General features: G+C 57.4%; 1 protein-coding gene across 3 annotated transcripts in view; it reads right to left on the bottom strand.

Annotated features, from left to right (window-relative positions):
* Positions 1-10,002, bottom strand: part of TNRC18 (trinucleotide repeat containing 18) — a 57,075-nt gene extending 47,073 nt beyond the window's left edge. For all 3 annotated transcript variants that reach the window (XM_072878626.1, XM_072878628.1, XM_072878627.1), the window contains exon 1: positions 9,727-10,002. In XM_072878626.1, coding sequence (XP_072734727.1) covers positions 9,727-9,928 — 202 coding nt within the window. In that variant the 5' untranslated portion in view covers positions 9,929-10,002. The remainder of the gene's footprint in view (positions 1-9,726) is intronic.
* Positions 10,003-14,980: the final 4,978 nt, after the last annotated feature.

Genomic DNA, 14,980 nt, shown 5'->3' with positions numbered 1-14,980 from the left:
GCACAGGGGCCCTAGGGCTGACTCTGCTCCTGGCACTGGGCACACATCTTCATTACAGGTGCTCCCCCTCCTCCCTAAGCACAGAAATTTAACTCACCCCATTTTTATTTCTTTTTTTTTTTAAATCACCCAACCTCAGTGCAGAAGATGCGATGGAAACAGGCGAGCCCCCGCTCCCCGCGGGCCAAGCCCTGCCCATGCAATTAACCCAGCGACACCCACGCGCCCGCACTGAGCACCATCCCGTGCCTTCGTTAGAAAAGAGCTCGCTACCCTTCGCTGCCAGAGCCGGGAGAGCTACAGGCGCTCGGTGCGGGGAGGTTATTGCGGGATGGCACGGGTGCTGGTCCCCACATCACCTGCACCGAGTGCCTGCCAGCAGCAATTAAATCAGCCTTCAAAGAGAGATCCCAGCTTTCCCAGCGCCATTAGCCGTGCCCTGGAGGGAACACGGTCTATTTTCAGCCACAATGACTTAAGACCAGGTCACCAGCAGGTTAAATGGGACTGTGCAGCATTATCTCCCTGCCCTCCCATTGAGAAATTAAACACCGCTGCGTGATGGGCAGCAGCCAGCCCTGCGGATGCACGCCGGGGTGCCCACCAAAAGGTAAATGCCACCTGCCCTCTCCTCCCCTCGGCTTCCCATCGCCAGCCGTGGCTGCCCGCTGCCCTGGCTGCCTTCCCTCTGCATGGGGTGGTGGGTGGGGGGCCACCACAGGATCACCCCACGTTCGTCCCTGCCTGTCCTCCTGTCCAGCACAGTGAGGGGTCGCAGCCAGGATGGTCCCCACCATGCCAAGCCCAAGCGTGCTGGAAGGAGCCTCAGCACCCCTCATTTTGCAAACCCAAGCCCACACGGTGCCAGATCGGGGCTGCTCATCTCGCCCCTTCCTCCAGAAATCAGGTGGCCCAACTGCAAGTTCCCAAGCTGGGGACTGCCCCAAGCCATGGGTTTCACCAGGGCCACCAGAGAGGTGACATCTCCCCACAGCAGCTCAATCCGCTTTGCCAGGAGAGCCACCACCAAAACCCAACCAGTCAACCCACCGCTAACATCTGGCAGGGAGGTGGCAGCTGGATGCAGGTTTGTTTTGCCTCCCAGGCCCCTGCCAGGCGCAGTCAGCACGAGCCGGGATGACTCAAAGCCCTGGGAGACATGGCCTCCGTCGCTGCTTATTTTAAACCTTGTTTGCAAAGCGGCTGCTGTGGCTCAGCACCTCTCGTTATGCCTTGCAAAGGGGGGTGGCATCGCAAGGGGAAACTGAGGCACGGAGCAGCATGGCACCCCAATCAGGCCTGAAGGCCACAACACCAACACGTGCACACTCAGCAAACAGCCAGCAACCACTGCACAACACGGGGGTCCAGGCAGCGAGAGGGGACGGGCTCCAAGAAACATCCCAGGGCTGGAGCGAGGGCATCGCCGATGACCCAACCGAGTCCCATCAGCTCCAGCTTCATGTCTCCCGCTCGGCCAGGACAGGGCAAGTGTGTGGTGAAGCCGGAGGTGCCCACCTGTACTGCTCCATGTGCCACGGGGGCAAACGCATCCCTCTCCCAGAGCCCAGCGCTGACCTCCACAGCATCTGCAGGGATCAAAACCACCCCGGGAGAAATTCAGCAACAGGCTGCAGACACCTGGGGGTGGAAGAATGAGACCCACAGATGGAGCACAATCCCATAAGCTTCTTTTCCTTAGGAAACCAGGCTCAAAAGCTCAGCCTATGCCCAGCCTCTCCCCCCGGCCCCACATTCAGCCCTTTTTCCTTCCAGAGGCTCCTGCGCTCCCCTCATCCTCCTGAACATCAGCCCACACCACCTTTTCTGCACTAAAAAAGCGCTGAACCGTGAAGCAAAGGGGTCTCTGCGTCCAGCAAACACCCAACACCATGCACCTCCCTGCCGCTGATAACGGGAGATAAACGCAGAGGCAAATATTATGGCGGTGCGGTTTAATTCCTGATGAATTATGCAAATCTGTATTCAAATTGAAGCACAGCCCTTGGGCTCTTGACAAATTGCCAACCCGGCCCCGATGTCACAAGGCAGGGACAGCCAGCCCTCTGTCAGGTGAAGCACTAGATGGATGCCCTATATATGTATATATACGCACACATATGTGTTTGCACATCTCAACTGGGGAGACCAAGGAGCACCCGCAAGAACGATCCAAGAGTGACTTTTGCATTTCTCCTTCCTCTCAGCTGCGTTTAGCCTGGCCAGGGAAGGCCACCGAGCTTTCATGTCCTCCACAAGATGGAAGCGGCTTGGGTTGACAGCAATGTTCAAAGCAGGAAAGAAGATAAAATTCACCATGGCTGGGTCTGGGAAGGAGGGGAGGCAGAGGGGGGCAGGAGGGGAAAGCTTAAAACACTTGTGCCAATATGAATGTGGAAAGGAAGATCTGTCCACAAAATAGTCACAGAGAGGGCTCATCTGATGAAAGCAGGAATTTCCGATCCCACACAAACCCCGAACATCCATTAAAAGCAGCAGAAGAATCGCCGCTTTGTGTCACTAATCTCATTAGGGAGAAAGCCCCGCTGTAGCGCTGGGATTGCAAAGGGAAACCCCAGCACGCTGCACACGCCCGGTGCAGTGTGCCTGCCCGGCGGAGCGGGGCCGGGGGAAAGCTGTCCTGGGCTTTCACCGGCACCCCGGGAAGGCTCCTGCACCCATCTTTACTCGCCTGCCCAGTTCTTTACTCGCTGGAGTATTATCCGCTTGGCTTGCGCGTGACATGGCATGTGGGATGCCTCCCCACCTAGCAGATCAGGACACAAAACACCAGAATTACACACACTGTGCGGCGATAACACGGGGGCTATTTCATTCACACACCGCTACCAGCACTGTCTGCAAGCAGCAAAGAGCTGAATCCCTTCAAAACCCTTCCTTCCAAGCACGCTGGCCATTTCAATTTTTTTTTAATTAAAAGCAATTAAACCAAATGTATTAAAAGCATATTCAAGCCACAGAGAATTCTGCTGAGAAGGGATCGGGGGCAGAAAGGGAGGCAGGGGCAATATATCTAACCACCAAACATAAAAAGGGATCTTTGCTCACAGTAACGCGGCAGGGCAAGATGGATGGCGGCAGAAGCAAGAGCAACCTTTGCAGAAGTTGCCAGGGATACAGATCCAGAGAGACAGGGCCGAGTGCCTTAAAATCTCTGTTATTCCCCTAAAAAGGCACGTTCTCTCCCAAACACACTGTGTTGCTCCTTCCCTTGCTCCAAGCCCACCATGTTCGCCTTGCCTGCCTGCATCCAGCTCCCTCAAAATGGCTCTTTGGCCACTGCTACGCTGGCAATAAAATTTATTCCCAAGGTCATTTCACTCTTTTGCCACTATTTCGAGTCTTGCTGGATTTAAACAAAAAACAGCCTCAGATATACCAAGCCCTCCCTCAACCCCTCCTTTCCGCCCATCACCTCCCTGATTTAGAGATACCAAACTCTCAACTACCTTTCGCTTCCCATAACCGTCAGCTACAACAGCTGGAGAGGAAAACCGGAGCATATTGTGCACCCAACAGCTGATCCTCACGGCGTGGGGAGAGAGCCCAACTGTCACCGTCACGGTGCTGCCGTACGGCAGGGCCCCTGCCGCGCCGTCCTCCCCAGCCAGCGTGGACGGGGACAGGTATAAAGGGTTTGTGCGGTTGCCGTCCCCTTGGTGTTCCAGGGCTGGAGAGAAGCGAACGATGAGCAAAGCAAATAAATAGCAGAGAGAGATGGTGTGTTTCCCCAGCCGGTGGGTGCATCGCGATGCCTACAGACACCCAGCTGTGCCATCCCAGAGTGAAGTCAGACAGAAACGCGGGGCTGGGAGGAAATATGGGGAGAAGGAAACCCCCAAATCCTCATGGCCAGGGAGAGGCAGCACCCTGCAGGGCGGCCGCGCCCGAGCGCTCCCCTCCCAAACTTTGCTTTTTAAAGAGCATCCCCAGCTGGAAAAGCCAGCGAGGGGCTGCCGCAGCTGGATGCGGTGCTGCTCCCTCACCCCAGCCCTGCAGGCAGGGAGCTCGGGGCTGCCCTCGGCTCCACGCCCCCCTGCTTCCCCAACCCCGCCTGCATTTTCGGGTCGGTTCAGGGCCCACCGCGCTCTCCGTCTCAGCAGCGAGGCAGAACAAAGCGTGCCCTTGTCCTCGGCACCTCGAGCAGGCGATGCTGGATCACGTTACCTAACCCAGACCAACATCTCCTCGTCCCGGCAAGGCAGCTTTCGTGTCAGCACATGCCAGGCTGGCCCCGATTCCCTGCATCACCTCCCGCCCGAAGCTTTAACTGGATCAGTTTAGTACACGCTGAAAACACATGGAGCCTTGTTTCAACTCGTCAGGCACTAACCCCAGCTAAAGGAGGTGATCCGACACCCTCCCACCGGTCGCAGCCGCGGTCGAGCCGCAAGGCGCTCACCTGGAAGGCTGCCGTAACGACGTTAATTCCCCTTAACAATGTTCATTTCCATATTCATCAGAAGATGGTGAAATGACAAGATGGGGGGTTATTTACTATATAATTATAAACTAATTTCAGCTTTACTCTGGGTCATCCGAGGAAGGAGATCCAAAATTTCCCTTACGAAAGCCCTGCTCTGCTAACCACGTCTGCAGCAAGATTAATTCCCGGCAATTTCCATCTCTCAAACAGCTGCTGCGCTGGGAAAGAGCAGGAGCATGTCCCCAACGCTGGGGACCTGCCTGGTGCCCTATGCCATCCCAGGCTAGGATTTATAGCACCGGCACATCCTCCGGATCAAATTTTCACTGGCAAACCATCAGTCAGGGCCGGGACCGGTGGTTGTCCAACCCTACCAAGGAGACTCGGTGCTGGGTGGGGGGCAAGGCTTGCTCGGGGTGGGAGAAGGGCTGCTAGAAACCATGCTAATAAAGCACATATTTCCAGCACCGTGTAGCAGAGGCAGGGCCAGGCTCCTGTTCGTTCAGCTGGGGAAGGTACTAGAAACACTAACACGGCGGAGGATCCCGCAGGACCTTGCTCCAAGCAAGTTTACATCACCACGTTGGCCCTTGGGCTCTCGTCCATGGTCCGAGCCCAGCATCCCTACCACCAGCTACCGCCACTTGGGTTGGAAACTTCAACAGGGGCCGGAGGACAGGGTGGACAGTCCTTCCCGCCCCTCTTGAAGGATGGAGATGCCACCCCCACAACCCACCCGACCATCAGGATGTTGGGGAAACCACCAGGACATCAGGGAAAGGAGTCCCCAGCACCCCAGGAGCGCATGGTGGAAGACTCTCAAAAATGCAGAAGCCCCTTTTTTCCCTCCCTATTTCATCCCCAGTGCAAAACCGAAGAGACCGCTCCTGCCTTGCTCACAGCCTACGAGTTGGCCGCAGGCCCGAGGGAGGTGCAGGGGCATCGCTTAATGGCCGAGCGCTTCCTCCGCCCCCCGGGGATGCCGGGTGTAAACAGGAGAGCGACGGTCCGAGCACAACATCCCTGCCCGGCGCAGGCCAGCAGGCCAGCATCACCTCCCCGAGCCCTACTGGGACAAGCACACTCGCTGCTCTGCCTGAAAACACATACCAAAAAGCATCTAATTTCACCAGGGCCTCAAGGGAGGAGAAACATCTCCCCAGGCAGGTCTCCGGCCAGTCCGCATTCCTCCCGCGGTTACATGGCGAGCCCCTGCCCCAAGGAGCCCCCCGCGCTCAGCCCCTCGCACCACCCCCTGGGCGGGCAGGGAGGGGGAACCGCGATTTCAAGGGCCATTAAACACCGATGGTATTTTCCTTGCAGCATCAAAACATGACCAAAAAGAGCCGCCTCGAACCACAGCCAAAATCCCACCGCTGGTCCGGGAGCCCCCTCCTCCCCAGCCCAGCTATGGGAAGGAGCGGGGCACGGCTCGGTGCAGCACCGCATCGGTGCTATCCCGGTGTCTCCTATCAGCAAAACGATTTTAGCGTGGATGCAGTTTAGATGAGCAAATTGTGCTTCTGCTGGCACTGCCGACAGCAAGGCCTCCTCTGCAAAATCTGCCGGCTCAGCAGAAGCACAATTTTGCCATTATAAGGATGGCTACAGTGGGATTTTGCTGGCACAGCAAAGCTATCCTGGGAGGGGAGGGTTATTTTTTTTTTTTCCTATGCTCCTACCTGGCCCAGCTGTCTGGAAAACTTCTCCCTGGGCACAGCAGGCCTGGAAGCAGGGATCGTTTCCAATCCGCCTTAAATCCCTGCATTTGAATGCACATGCTAATGTACAAGTATGAAAGCAAGCAAACCAAAATCTCTCGTCTCTGCCTGACCGCTTTCCTTTCAGCCACCGCTCTTGAGCTGGATTTAACACAAAGCCAGCTCTGCTCGTACAGGTGTGTCCCTTTTCCCAGGGACTGGAAAGTGTTTCTGAAGTATATTTTAATGGAAGAGGCTGGGCATCCTTTTATACAAACGTCGATCTCTTCGGGTAGCCCCGCCACACGCATCCCACTCAAAAAAGGATACCTCAGTACATGGCAAAAAGCAGATTTTTATTATTATTATTTTAAACTCAGAGAGTCTTTTTTGCATGTGGATGATATTTGCTCGCAGGCAGCCCTGCTGCCTGGCAGGGACGTGGTCCCAGAGCAGCCCTTCACAATTGAGTCCGAGGGAGCCTTTTCCACCTCCCCCAAAACACCGAAGCTGCCAAGAACAACGCGCCCGCCGTGGGATGGAGCCGAGACCAGGACACTCACTTGGATCTGAAGATGGTGGGGTAGGGAAGGAGCAAAACTATAAACCCCCCCATATTTTGAGCCACGGGCTGCAGAGCAGAGCGAGCTACTGCTTTAATGGACTCAGCCGCCTGACTCCATCGATTGCAGCCTCTTTTTATGCAAGGTCTTCCCGGCAAGCTCGGCCGCTGCCAGGGATGAAATTCCATTGCAAAGAGTCACCTTCCTCCCCCAGCCCTCGGCAGGGCCCATCGGGAGCACCCCGCTGCTCCCTGGCCCGCATAACCCCCCTGTCCTCCTCGGGGACGGGGACATGGCGATGCCCAAGAGCACCCAGGGCAAGGGACACACGGGATGGCAGCCCCGCAGCCGAGGGCTAGCTCACCTCCCGCCTCGGCCTCCAGCTCACTCCTCCCTCCGTGCGCTTCCAACAAAGGGGCTTCTGTCCCCGTCCCCCCAGCCTGCACAGCAGTGGCCAAAAGGCTACCATGGAATAGAAACCCCCCAGAGAAGAGCCGAGGGTCCGGGGGTCACTGGACACAGCCCAGGCGCCTGTATTTTGGCGCTGGGGCAGAGCCCGGACTGCCATAACGAGCAGAGGCGACAAGAAAAATAAGAAGTCGGTGCCGGCGATAACTGGATCCTCAAATATGGCCAATCACGCTATTTTTACAGGGGCGTATTTATTTTAGGAGGACGCTGGGACAGATTCAACAGTCTCTTTCTTCAGCCCGGCAGTATTTAAAGATCGGTTTGAACTGGCTCTATTTAAAGGCTTCGCCTCCTGCCCACTTTTCTTAACCCCTTGCATAAGCCTTTGCTTTCCACCCCTCCAAACCCCTCCTAAAAACAAAACAAACCCAAAAAACACAACAAAAAAAAAAACCACCACACACCAACATCAACACTGCAAACGCAAACCTACAAAGGGCTCCTCCATAGCAGGAAGCAATCATCATTTCAAACGATATTGTTACAGCCATAAAAAAAAATAAAAATCCCTGCCTATCCCACTTCCGTGGTATAATGGAAGTTTCAACTGTTAATTGTACATATCTTTTTAATGCAGTTTAGCCTGGTTGTGAATTGCCATGCCGTGGCAAAGCCAATCTCACAGGGCGAGCTTCGCGAGCGATCATTGCGGGGAGCGCACGGGGGAGAGCCGGGCACCACGGAGGTGCAGGCGGGGACGGGGGGGATTTCCAAAACACTTCAGAGAAAGGAAAATAAAAATACAAATAATAAGAATGCATTAAAAAAAAATTGGAGGGATCACAAAACCCATTCCTTCTGTGAGGGGCCCCAAATCCGAGGCTCGTTCCCAGCCCAAGAGCTTGCGGCACAGCGGGAAAGCTCACGGACAGCGGCAGGGAGCAACGCTTTGTCGGCTTGGCTCAGCCGGAGCTCGGCGCTTGCCTCCCAGGCTGCCTGGATTTCAGGGAAGCACCAGAAAAGGAAACTTTGGGAGGGGAAATAAAAGAATACAACAAAAGGAAAAAAAAAATCACCCAATAAAAAAAAAATCAACAACAACAAAAAAAGAAACGACAAGCCGCACTTGGTCTGGCTTGAGATTGTCCAGACGAATTTTTGCAGAGATCACATTCTGCTTTAGCCAGAGTTGGAGGAGGGGGAAAAAAAAAATTACCCGGGACAAAAAAAGGAAGGAAAAAAAAAAAGAAAGACAAAAGGAAAGGAAAAAAAGAAGGTGTTTGCCCATGTGCTTGGCTTCATAGCCGTTCGCTTTACACCTCTCCTCTTAGCACCTGGGAAATTGGCACTGCCACCTAGTCTAAAACTAATAAATCTTTTTCCCTCGATTCGGGCTGCTTCCTTCACTGCAGATGTTGGCAATCAGGTTTGCAAATTTCAAAGTCATTCATCCCGGGCGGCTGGGAGAAAAGCAGGTTTATTATTGCAAAACCTGTCACCCTCCCAACGCCTAAAGTAAACTCCGAGTCACCTCTCCACGCCCAGGGGAAAAAAGGGAAAAAAAAAAAATAGAGCCAGAGAGGGAAATCAAACGGTCAGAAATTCCTCGCGTCCTCCCAGGGCAAGCTCGGCAGCAGCCCCGCAAAAGAGCGGGCAGGAGTGCGGGCAGGAGGGTGCAGGCAGCGGCTGCTGGATCCCGCGTTATCCCACCCTACGGGTCGCTGGGAAAAGGAGCTCGGAAAGGGGGGGAAAATAAAAATCCCTCAAAAAAAACCCCTAATTTAAGGAAGTAAATAAAAAGCTGACTGGGGAAAAAAAAAATAAACCCCGTAGATTTCAATGTCTGCTTTTTTTTTTTTAATGGAGAGGCAGCCGTGGGGCTCCCCCAGGATGGAGCGCGTCGGGAAGGGGAAAAAAATATAAGGAGGGAGCAGCCCCTGCATGGAAGTTTTGTTTACAGGTTTACAAAATAATAATTAGTAAGGGAAAAAACCCAAAAAACACCAAAACCCGCGCTGCCGGCAGCGCTGCCCGGAGGTGGCAGGGACCGCGGCTGGGCTCGGGCTGCACCCAGCCCCGGCGCGGAGGGAAACCACCAAAACTGCCCCGTTTTGCCCCTTTTCCCAGCCCGAGGGTGCTTTTTTGCCTGGCCGTGAAGCACCCAGCCGGGCAGCGCAGCCCCTTCCCCTCCGCACCCCGATCTGCCTCTCTCCCAGCTTTCCCGAAAATCGGATTTCTTCCCCGGATTTATTCCACAAAACACCCGCAGCCGCCGCGGCGGGGGATCTTCCTCGGTGCCAACAAAACTGCGCGCTGGGGATGATTTTTTTTCCCCCCCATTCCCCTATTTTTTCCCCTATTCTCCTATTTTTTCCCCCCATTCTTTTTTCTCCAAATCAAAGCCAGGCGAAGCAGAAAACCCTTGGGGAAAACATGCGAAAAAGCTGCAAGCATACTTATATATATAGATATATAAAATTATTTTTTTTTTTGCGCTCAAAGCCCTGCCAGCTGCCGGCCCCGGGGGTCCGCAGCATCCGCCGCTGCCCGCGGAGGCGGAGGGGAGGGAAGGCGGAGGGGCTGCCCGGGGTCCGCGGAGCCTTACCCGGGTGGGAGTGGAGGCTGATGCCCGATGCGAGGAACTTGCCGGGCTGGAGGGCGGCGGGGAGCCCGGCGGCCATGGGACCGGCGGCGGGAGCCAGGCGGCCGGTGGCTCCCAGGCGGTGGCTCTCCATGGCCAGCCCGGAGAGCAGCGGAGGGGGGCCGTGCACCGAGCGGGGGGGCCCGAAATCTCGGCCATCCATCATCCACTCGCCGGCTTCAAGGAGTCTCCCGGATCGCTGTCGGTGCCCGCCACCGCCTTCCCCCCGCCCCCACCCCCCTCCTCCTCCTCCTCCTCCTCCCCAAAAAAATCAGATGGTTTTCAAAAATAAGGCGTCCAAGCGTCCCATGGCGCGGTGCAGGGAGCCAGCCCCGGCGCGGCGGTCTCGGCGCTGCCTGCAAGAGAGAAGAGGGGTGCGGTGAGCCAACCTGCCCCGACCCCTCCTGCTCCCAGCCACCCCCCATAAATACCCCCCAAAAACCCACCCTCACCTTCCCGACCCGGGGGAGGGGGGGGGAATAATCCAAGGAAAACTTGTGGCAAAGGGCGGGAAAAAAATTTAAAAGTATTTAACAATAATTTTTAAAAAAGAGCGTTGAATTTGTCACCCCCAAAGCCAAAGCCGGGCCGGGGAGCGCCCCGCCGCAGCGCCCGCAGCCCGGCTCCTGCGGGACTGACCCGGCGGGGACGGGCGGCGGGGAAGCGGCGGTGCCTTTCTCCTCGGAGCGCAGGAAAACACACACAAAAAAAACCCACCCAAACAAATAAAAACCCTCAATTTTCCCTTTTTTTTTTTTTTGCTTTTTTTCTTTTTTCCGTGGGGCTGCTGTACCCCGCCGAAAGCCGCCCCGGCAGCGGGGAGCGGGGAAAGGGCTCCGGCGGCACCGCTCCCCCAGCCCCGTTTCTCGCCTCTTTTCCCCCATTCCCAGGGCTCCAAACCGCCGCCTGGCTTTTGGTGTTTTTTTTTTTCCTCCCGTTTTTCCCAACGCCGCTCCCGCTCGGGAAAACAAAACACGTTATTACTATTTCCCGACAGAGTGAAACAAAAAAATATATAGATATATAAAAAATATATATATAGTTGTACTTGCAGCCTGATGAAACGATCCCCCCCGCCCGTCGGGTTTTGCACCGGGATAGCGAGAAATAATAAACACTGCGGGGAATAAAGTGGGCTTTTCTTCCCCCCCCCCCCCCCCCGCGCTCCCGGGGCCCCCGGGGCCGCCGCTCCGCTCCGCCCCGGCCCCGCCGCCCTTCCCGGCTCCTCGCCGGCCGCTGCCAGCGCGGGGGAGGGGGGTGCTGCCGGGCCAAGAAATGATCAACAAAAAAAGAAGGTGGAAAAATGCGAAATAATAAGAAAAATCCCACCGCCTTGGTTTTGGTTGTTGGGTTTTTTTTAATTTATTCGGGTGAAATTTAGAAATTTAATTAAATTAAATCCTGCCTGCGTGGCTGAGCGGGGCGAGTCTCACCCCGGGGCTGCGGGAGCGGCCGGATCTCGGCTTGTAACTACTAAAAACAGAGGAAAAAAATGGCTAAAAAGGGGCAAAAAGCACCCCGGGATGGGGCGGGGGGGCCGGAGCGAGGCGAGGGGGGGACGCGACGCCCCCGCCCCGGCCGGGCCGCCCCGGGGGAGGGGGCCGGGTCCTACCTCGGCGCGGTCAGGCCGCCTGGTCGCGGGGCATGGCGGCGGTGCGGGGCTGGGGCGGAGGGTGCCGGCTCGCCGCCCTGCCCGCCGCCCGGCTCCGCTCCGCACCGCTCCTCAGGGGCAGCGCGGGAGCGACGCGGCGGCCGCGCCATGGAGCGGCGGGGCCCCGCCGAGCTGCAGCATCGCCTCCACCCCCCTGGCCGGCCCCGCGCGCGGCTCGGCGGCGCTTAAAAAAAAGGAGGAAAAAAAAAAAATTTAAAAAAAAAATAAAAAAAAAAAGGGGGAGCGCGAGCGCGGGGCGGGAGGGAGGGAAAAAAACGGGGCGGGGGGGGGGAACGGCGGCGCCGGGGCCATGAAACACGCATTGTTCTCCGCGCGGCCGGGGCGGGCCCGCCGCCCGCCTGCGCCGCCCCATTGGTCCATCGGCCTGCCACTCACCGGCGGGTAAACAGGCGGCGGTTTCCAGGCTCCCCGCTCCCCCCGCCCCTCGCGGTGAGGCGCTCCCGCCGCCGTTTCCAGGCCCCCCCCCCCCCCTCGCTCTCCCGCTCGGAGCGGGCGGCGGTTGGCGGCCGCGGCGCCGCGATCCGCTCGGGGGAAGCTGCTTCGGGTCCCCCCCCGCTCTGGGGAAGCTGCCGGGGGGGTCCGCCCCACGACCCCCCTGTTCTTTATTATCTGTGGGGTTTGAAGCCTTCTCCCCGCCCGCCCCCGGCAGGCCCGGGCTGAGGGACGTGAGCACCCCCCGCCCCGGGAAGGGCTGAGGGGGAAGTGCCGGCGGGCCCTCTCCCACGGCCCCGCCGCGGACAAAGCGGCCTTTCAGGGAGAGGGGGAGAGGCTGCGGGGGGAGGGTCCCCTTCCCTCTCTGCGGGCCCTGCCCCCCCAAAAATGTAAAACTAGGGTGAAAAGGGAGGCCGCGGGGCGGGGGAGGAGACACCCCCCTCCTCCGATTTAACCAAAACTCTGTTTTTTCCAGCTGGGCGCGAGAAACGGGCGGGAGAAGCCGCGCTGCCCGCGGGGGGGGCACGTCCCCGCTCCAGCCCTGCCCGCCTGTGCTCGGGTTCTTCCCCGCCGTCCAGCCCAACTTTTACTTTTCTTTCTTGTTTTGTTGTTGTTGGTTTTCTTTTTTTTTTAATTTTTCCCTTCTGCGCCCAGCCCTGTGCAGCACCGAGCGCCCCCGGGGGGGGGGACGACACACGGGAGGGAGACCCCGTCGCTGCCAACGCCGCCCCCCCCCCCCGAGCCTCCCAATCCACCGCCCCGCTTCTTTATTTAATTTTTTAAAATCGGCTTTTATAACGAAGGGGGGGAGGGGAATCTAATTTAATCCCGGTATAAATAAAATAATAATAAACACACACACTCCCCCCGGGCAGGAGAGTTTCGAGGCGCCCGCGGCCGCCGGGGCAGCAGCCAGAAAACGGCAGAAGCAGCCCCAAAACCGGAGGCCGGAGCGGCCCCCCGGGACCCCCCCGCGACACCTCCCACCCCCCCCCGGCACTTTCCTGCTTATTTTTAATCGTTTGAAGAAAATCAGCGCCGCGTTCCTCGAAAAGCTCTCACGCTCCGAAAGGCGCTGTGTTTAACGCGAAAAAAAAAAAAAAAGATATATAATAATAGGTGGTTTTATTTATATCTAAGAGCAAAACCCGGCTGCGTCAGAGGCGAGGGCTCAAACCCCCGTGCTTCCAGGGGGAGGGCTTTTTTTTCCTGTCTCCTTTAGTAAACCAAAAAGGGGGGAATTGAGGGGGGGGGGGAGATATTAATGGCTTAATCGCTTTTATGTGGCTTTAAAAGCATATTTTATAAATGTTTAATGCCTTCACGCCCGGACCTCCCCGCCGCTCTCCCCGGGACGGGGGGTTGGCATGCCATAAATCAGGAAAATGCTAATAAAAACCCCGGCCCGGGCGTGGCGGGGGGCCGGGCCCCCCCCCTCCCCGGGCTACCCCCCCCGCGGCTCCGGCCCTTCCTCCTCCTCCTCCTCCTCCTCCTCCTCCTCCTCCCCCGGCCGGGAGCCATCTTGTAGCAGCAGCTCCGGGCTGGGGCAGCGCTGCTGCAAAGCACCGAGCCGCCCCTCTCCTCCAAAAAAATGCCCCCCCATATCTCTATCTACACATTTTTATTATTATGATGATTATTATTTTTCCCTCCGACGCGCGGTGCTGCGGCTGCCCTGGGGGCGGGCACCATTTTCCCACCATTTTCCACATTAACGCCCCCCCCTTCTCCCCCGGTTATGTCCCCGAACAGGGGACACCCCCGCTGCCCCCCGGGGGGACCGGGCTGGGGCCGCGAAGGTCCCGGGGCAGTTTGGGGGTGGCGGCCGCTCTCACGTTTTCCCCGCAAAGCTTTACCGCAAACACCGCTTTCTCCAAAAATACCGATCTTTTTTATTAAAAAGTATTGGGGGGGGGTTCCCGCGAGCCGCCGCTGGCTCCGCACCGCGCTGCCCCGGGCTCCCGGCAGGTTCCCACGCTGCCGCCCGCCCCCGGGCCGCCCCCCGCCCCGGGGAGGGGGCACCCCCCGCCCGCCCGGCGCGCCCGGGTCCTCGCCCTCCGTCTCTCCCCTTCTGCTCCTTTAGTTTTCTTTATTTTCCCTCTTTTCCTCCTTTTTCCTCTTTTTCTCCCATTTTTCCTTTTTTTAATTTTTTCTTTATTTTTTCTTTATTTTTAATTTTTTAAATTATTTTTTTCTTTTTTTCTTTTTTTTCTTTTTTCCCCCTTTTTCCCCATTTTTTTCCCCTCTCCCTCACCACGGTCGAACACGAAATTCTCTCTCCGGGCCGGCCCCTCTTCCCCCAGTCCCCGCGGAGGCAGAGGGGAGCGGGCAGGAGCTGGCGGAGCGCTGCGGGGCTCACAGCCCCCAGCCCCACACCGGGCATTGCCCCCCCCGGGGATACAGGTAGGACGAGGGGCGGGGGGGGGGGGGGCTGCGAAGGGGGGAGACCTGTCTGGAGACGTGATGCCCCCCCCAATGCATCTTCCCCCATTTTGGGGGGCTGCCAAGGTTTGGGGGGGGGGACGACTCACCCGTTCATTGCAAACCCAGCGCTCGACTTCGCAGCCGCGGGCTGGGAGCAGGCCTCGCTGGAACCCCATCCCATCCCAGGCCATCTGCTGGGACCCCCCCACATCTCCCCCCCCCACAATAAACCCCCCGTGACCTCCATCCACACATATATAGAAAGGCTCGGCAGCCCCGGCAGTGGGGTGCTGTGCATCCCTTTCGCCCGGCGTTTTTAACGTGCTTACTACACGTTTTCAGGGTGGTTTTGGAGCTATATTTAAAGCGTGCAGTCAGTGGCTGGATTTAGAAAACCAGGCATAAATCACATTAAAACACGGACGGCGACGATCCCAACGCGGCAGCAAAGCTTTGCCCTGATTTCATCATCCCCCCTCCCATCTTAAAAGCAGAATGAAGTCCGACAGCAGGGTCCCATCCCTCCCAAATAAAACCTTGTGGGGGCAGAGGTGGGATTTGAAGGCAAGGGGGTCCCTGCTGGGATTTATTCCAATGAATCCTGGGGGATTTATTCATTGGGGGGGAGGGGGGGGACTGGTTAATTCAGAAGCCCGGGGTCCCTCCCCACCCCAGCCCCCTTGCCTGCAA

Source organism: Ciconia boyciana, chromosome 13 (assembly GCF_034638445.1).
Source record: "Ciconia boyciana chromosome 13, ASM3463844v1, whole genome shotgun sequence".
NCBI classification, from domain to species: domain Eukaryota; kingdom Metazoa; phylum Chordata; class Aves; order Ciconiiformes; family Ciconiidae; genus Ciconia; species Ciconia boyciana.
This window is presented reverse-complemented; position numbering and strand designations above follow the sequence as displayed.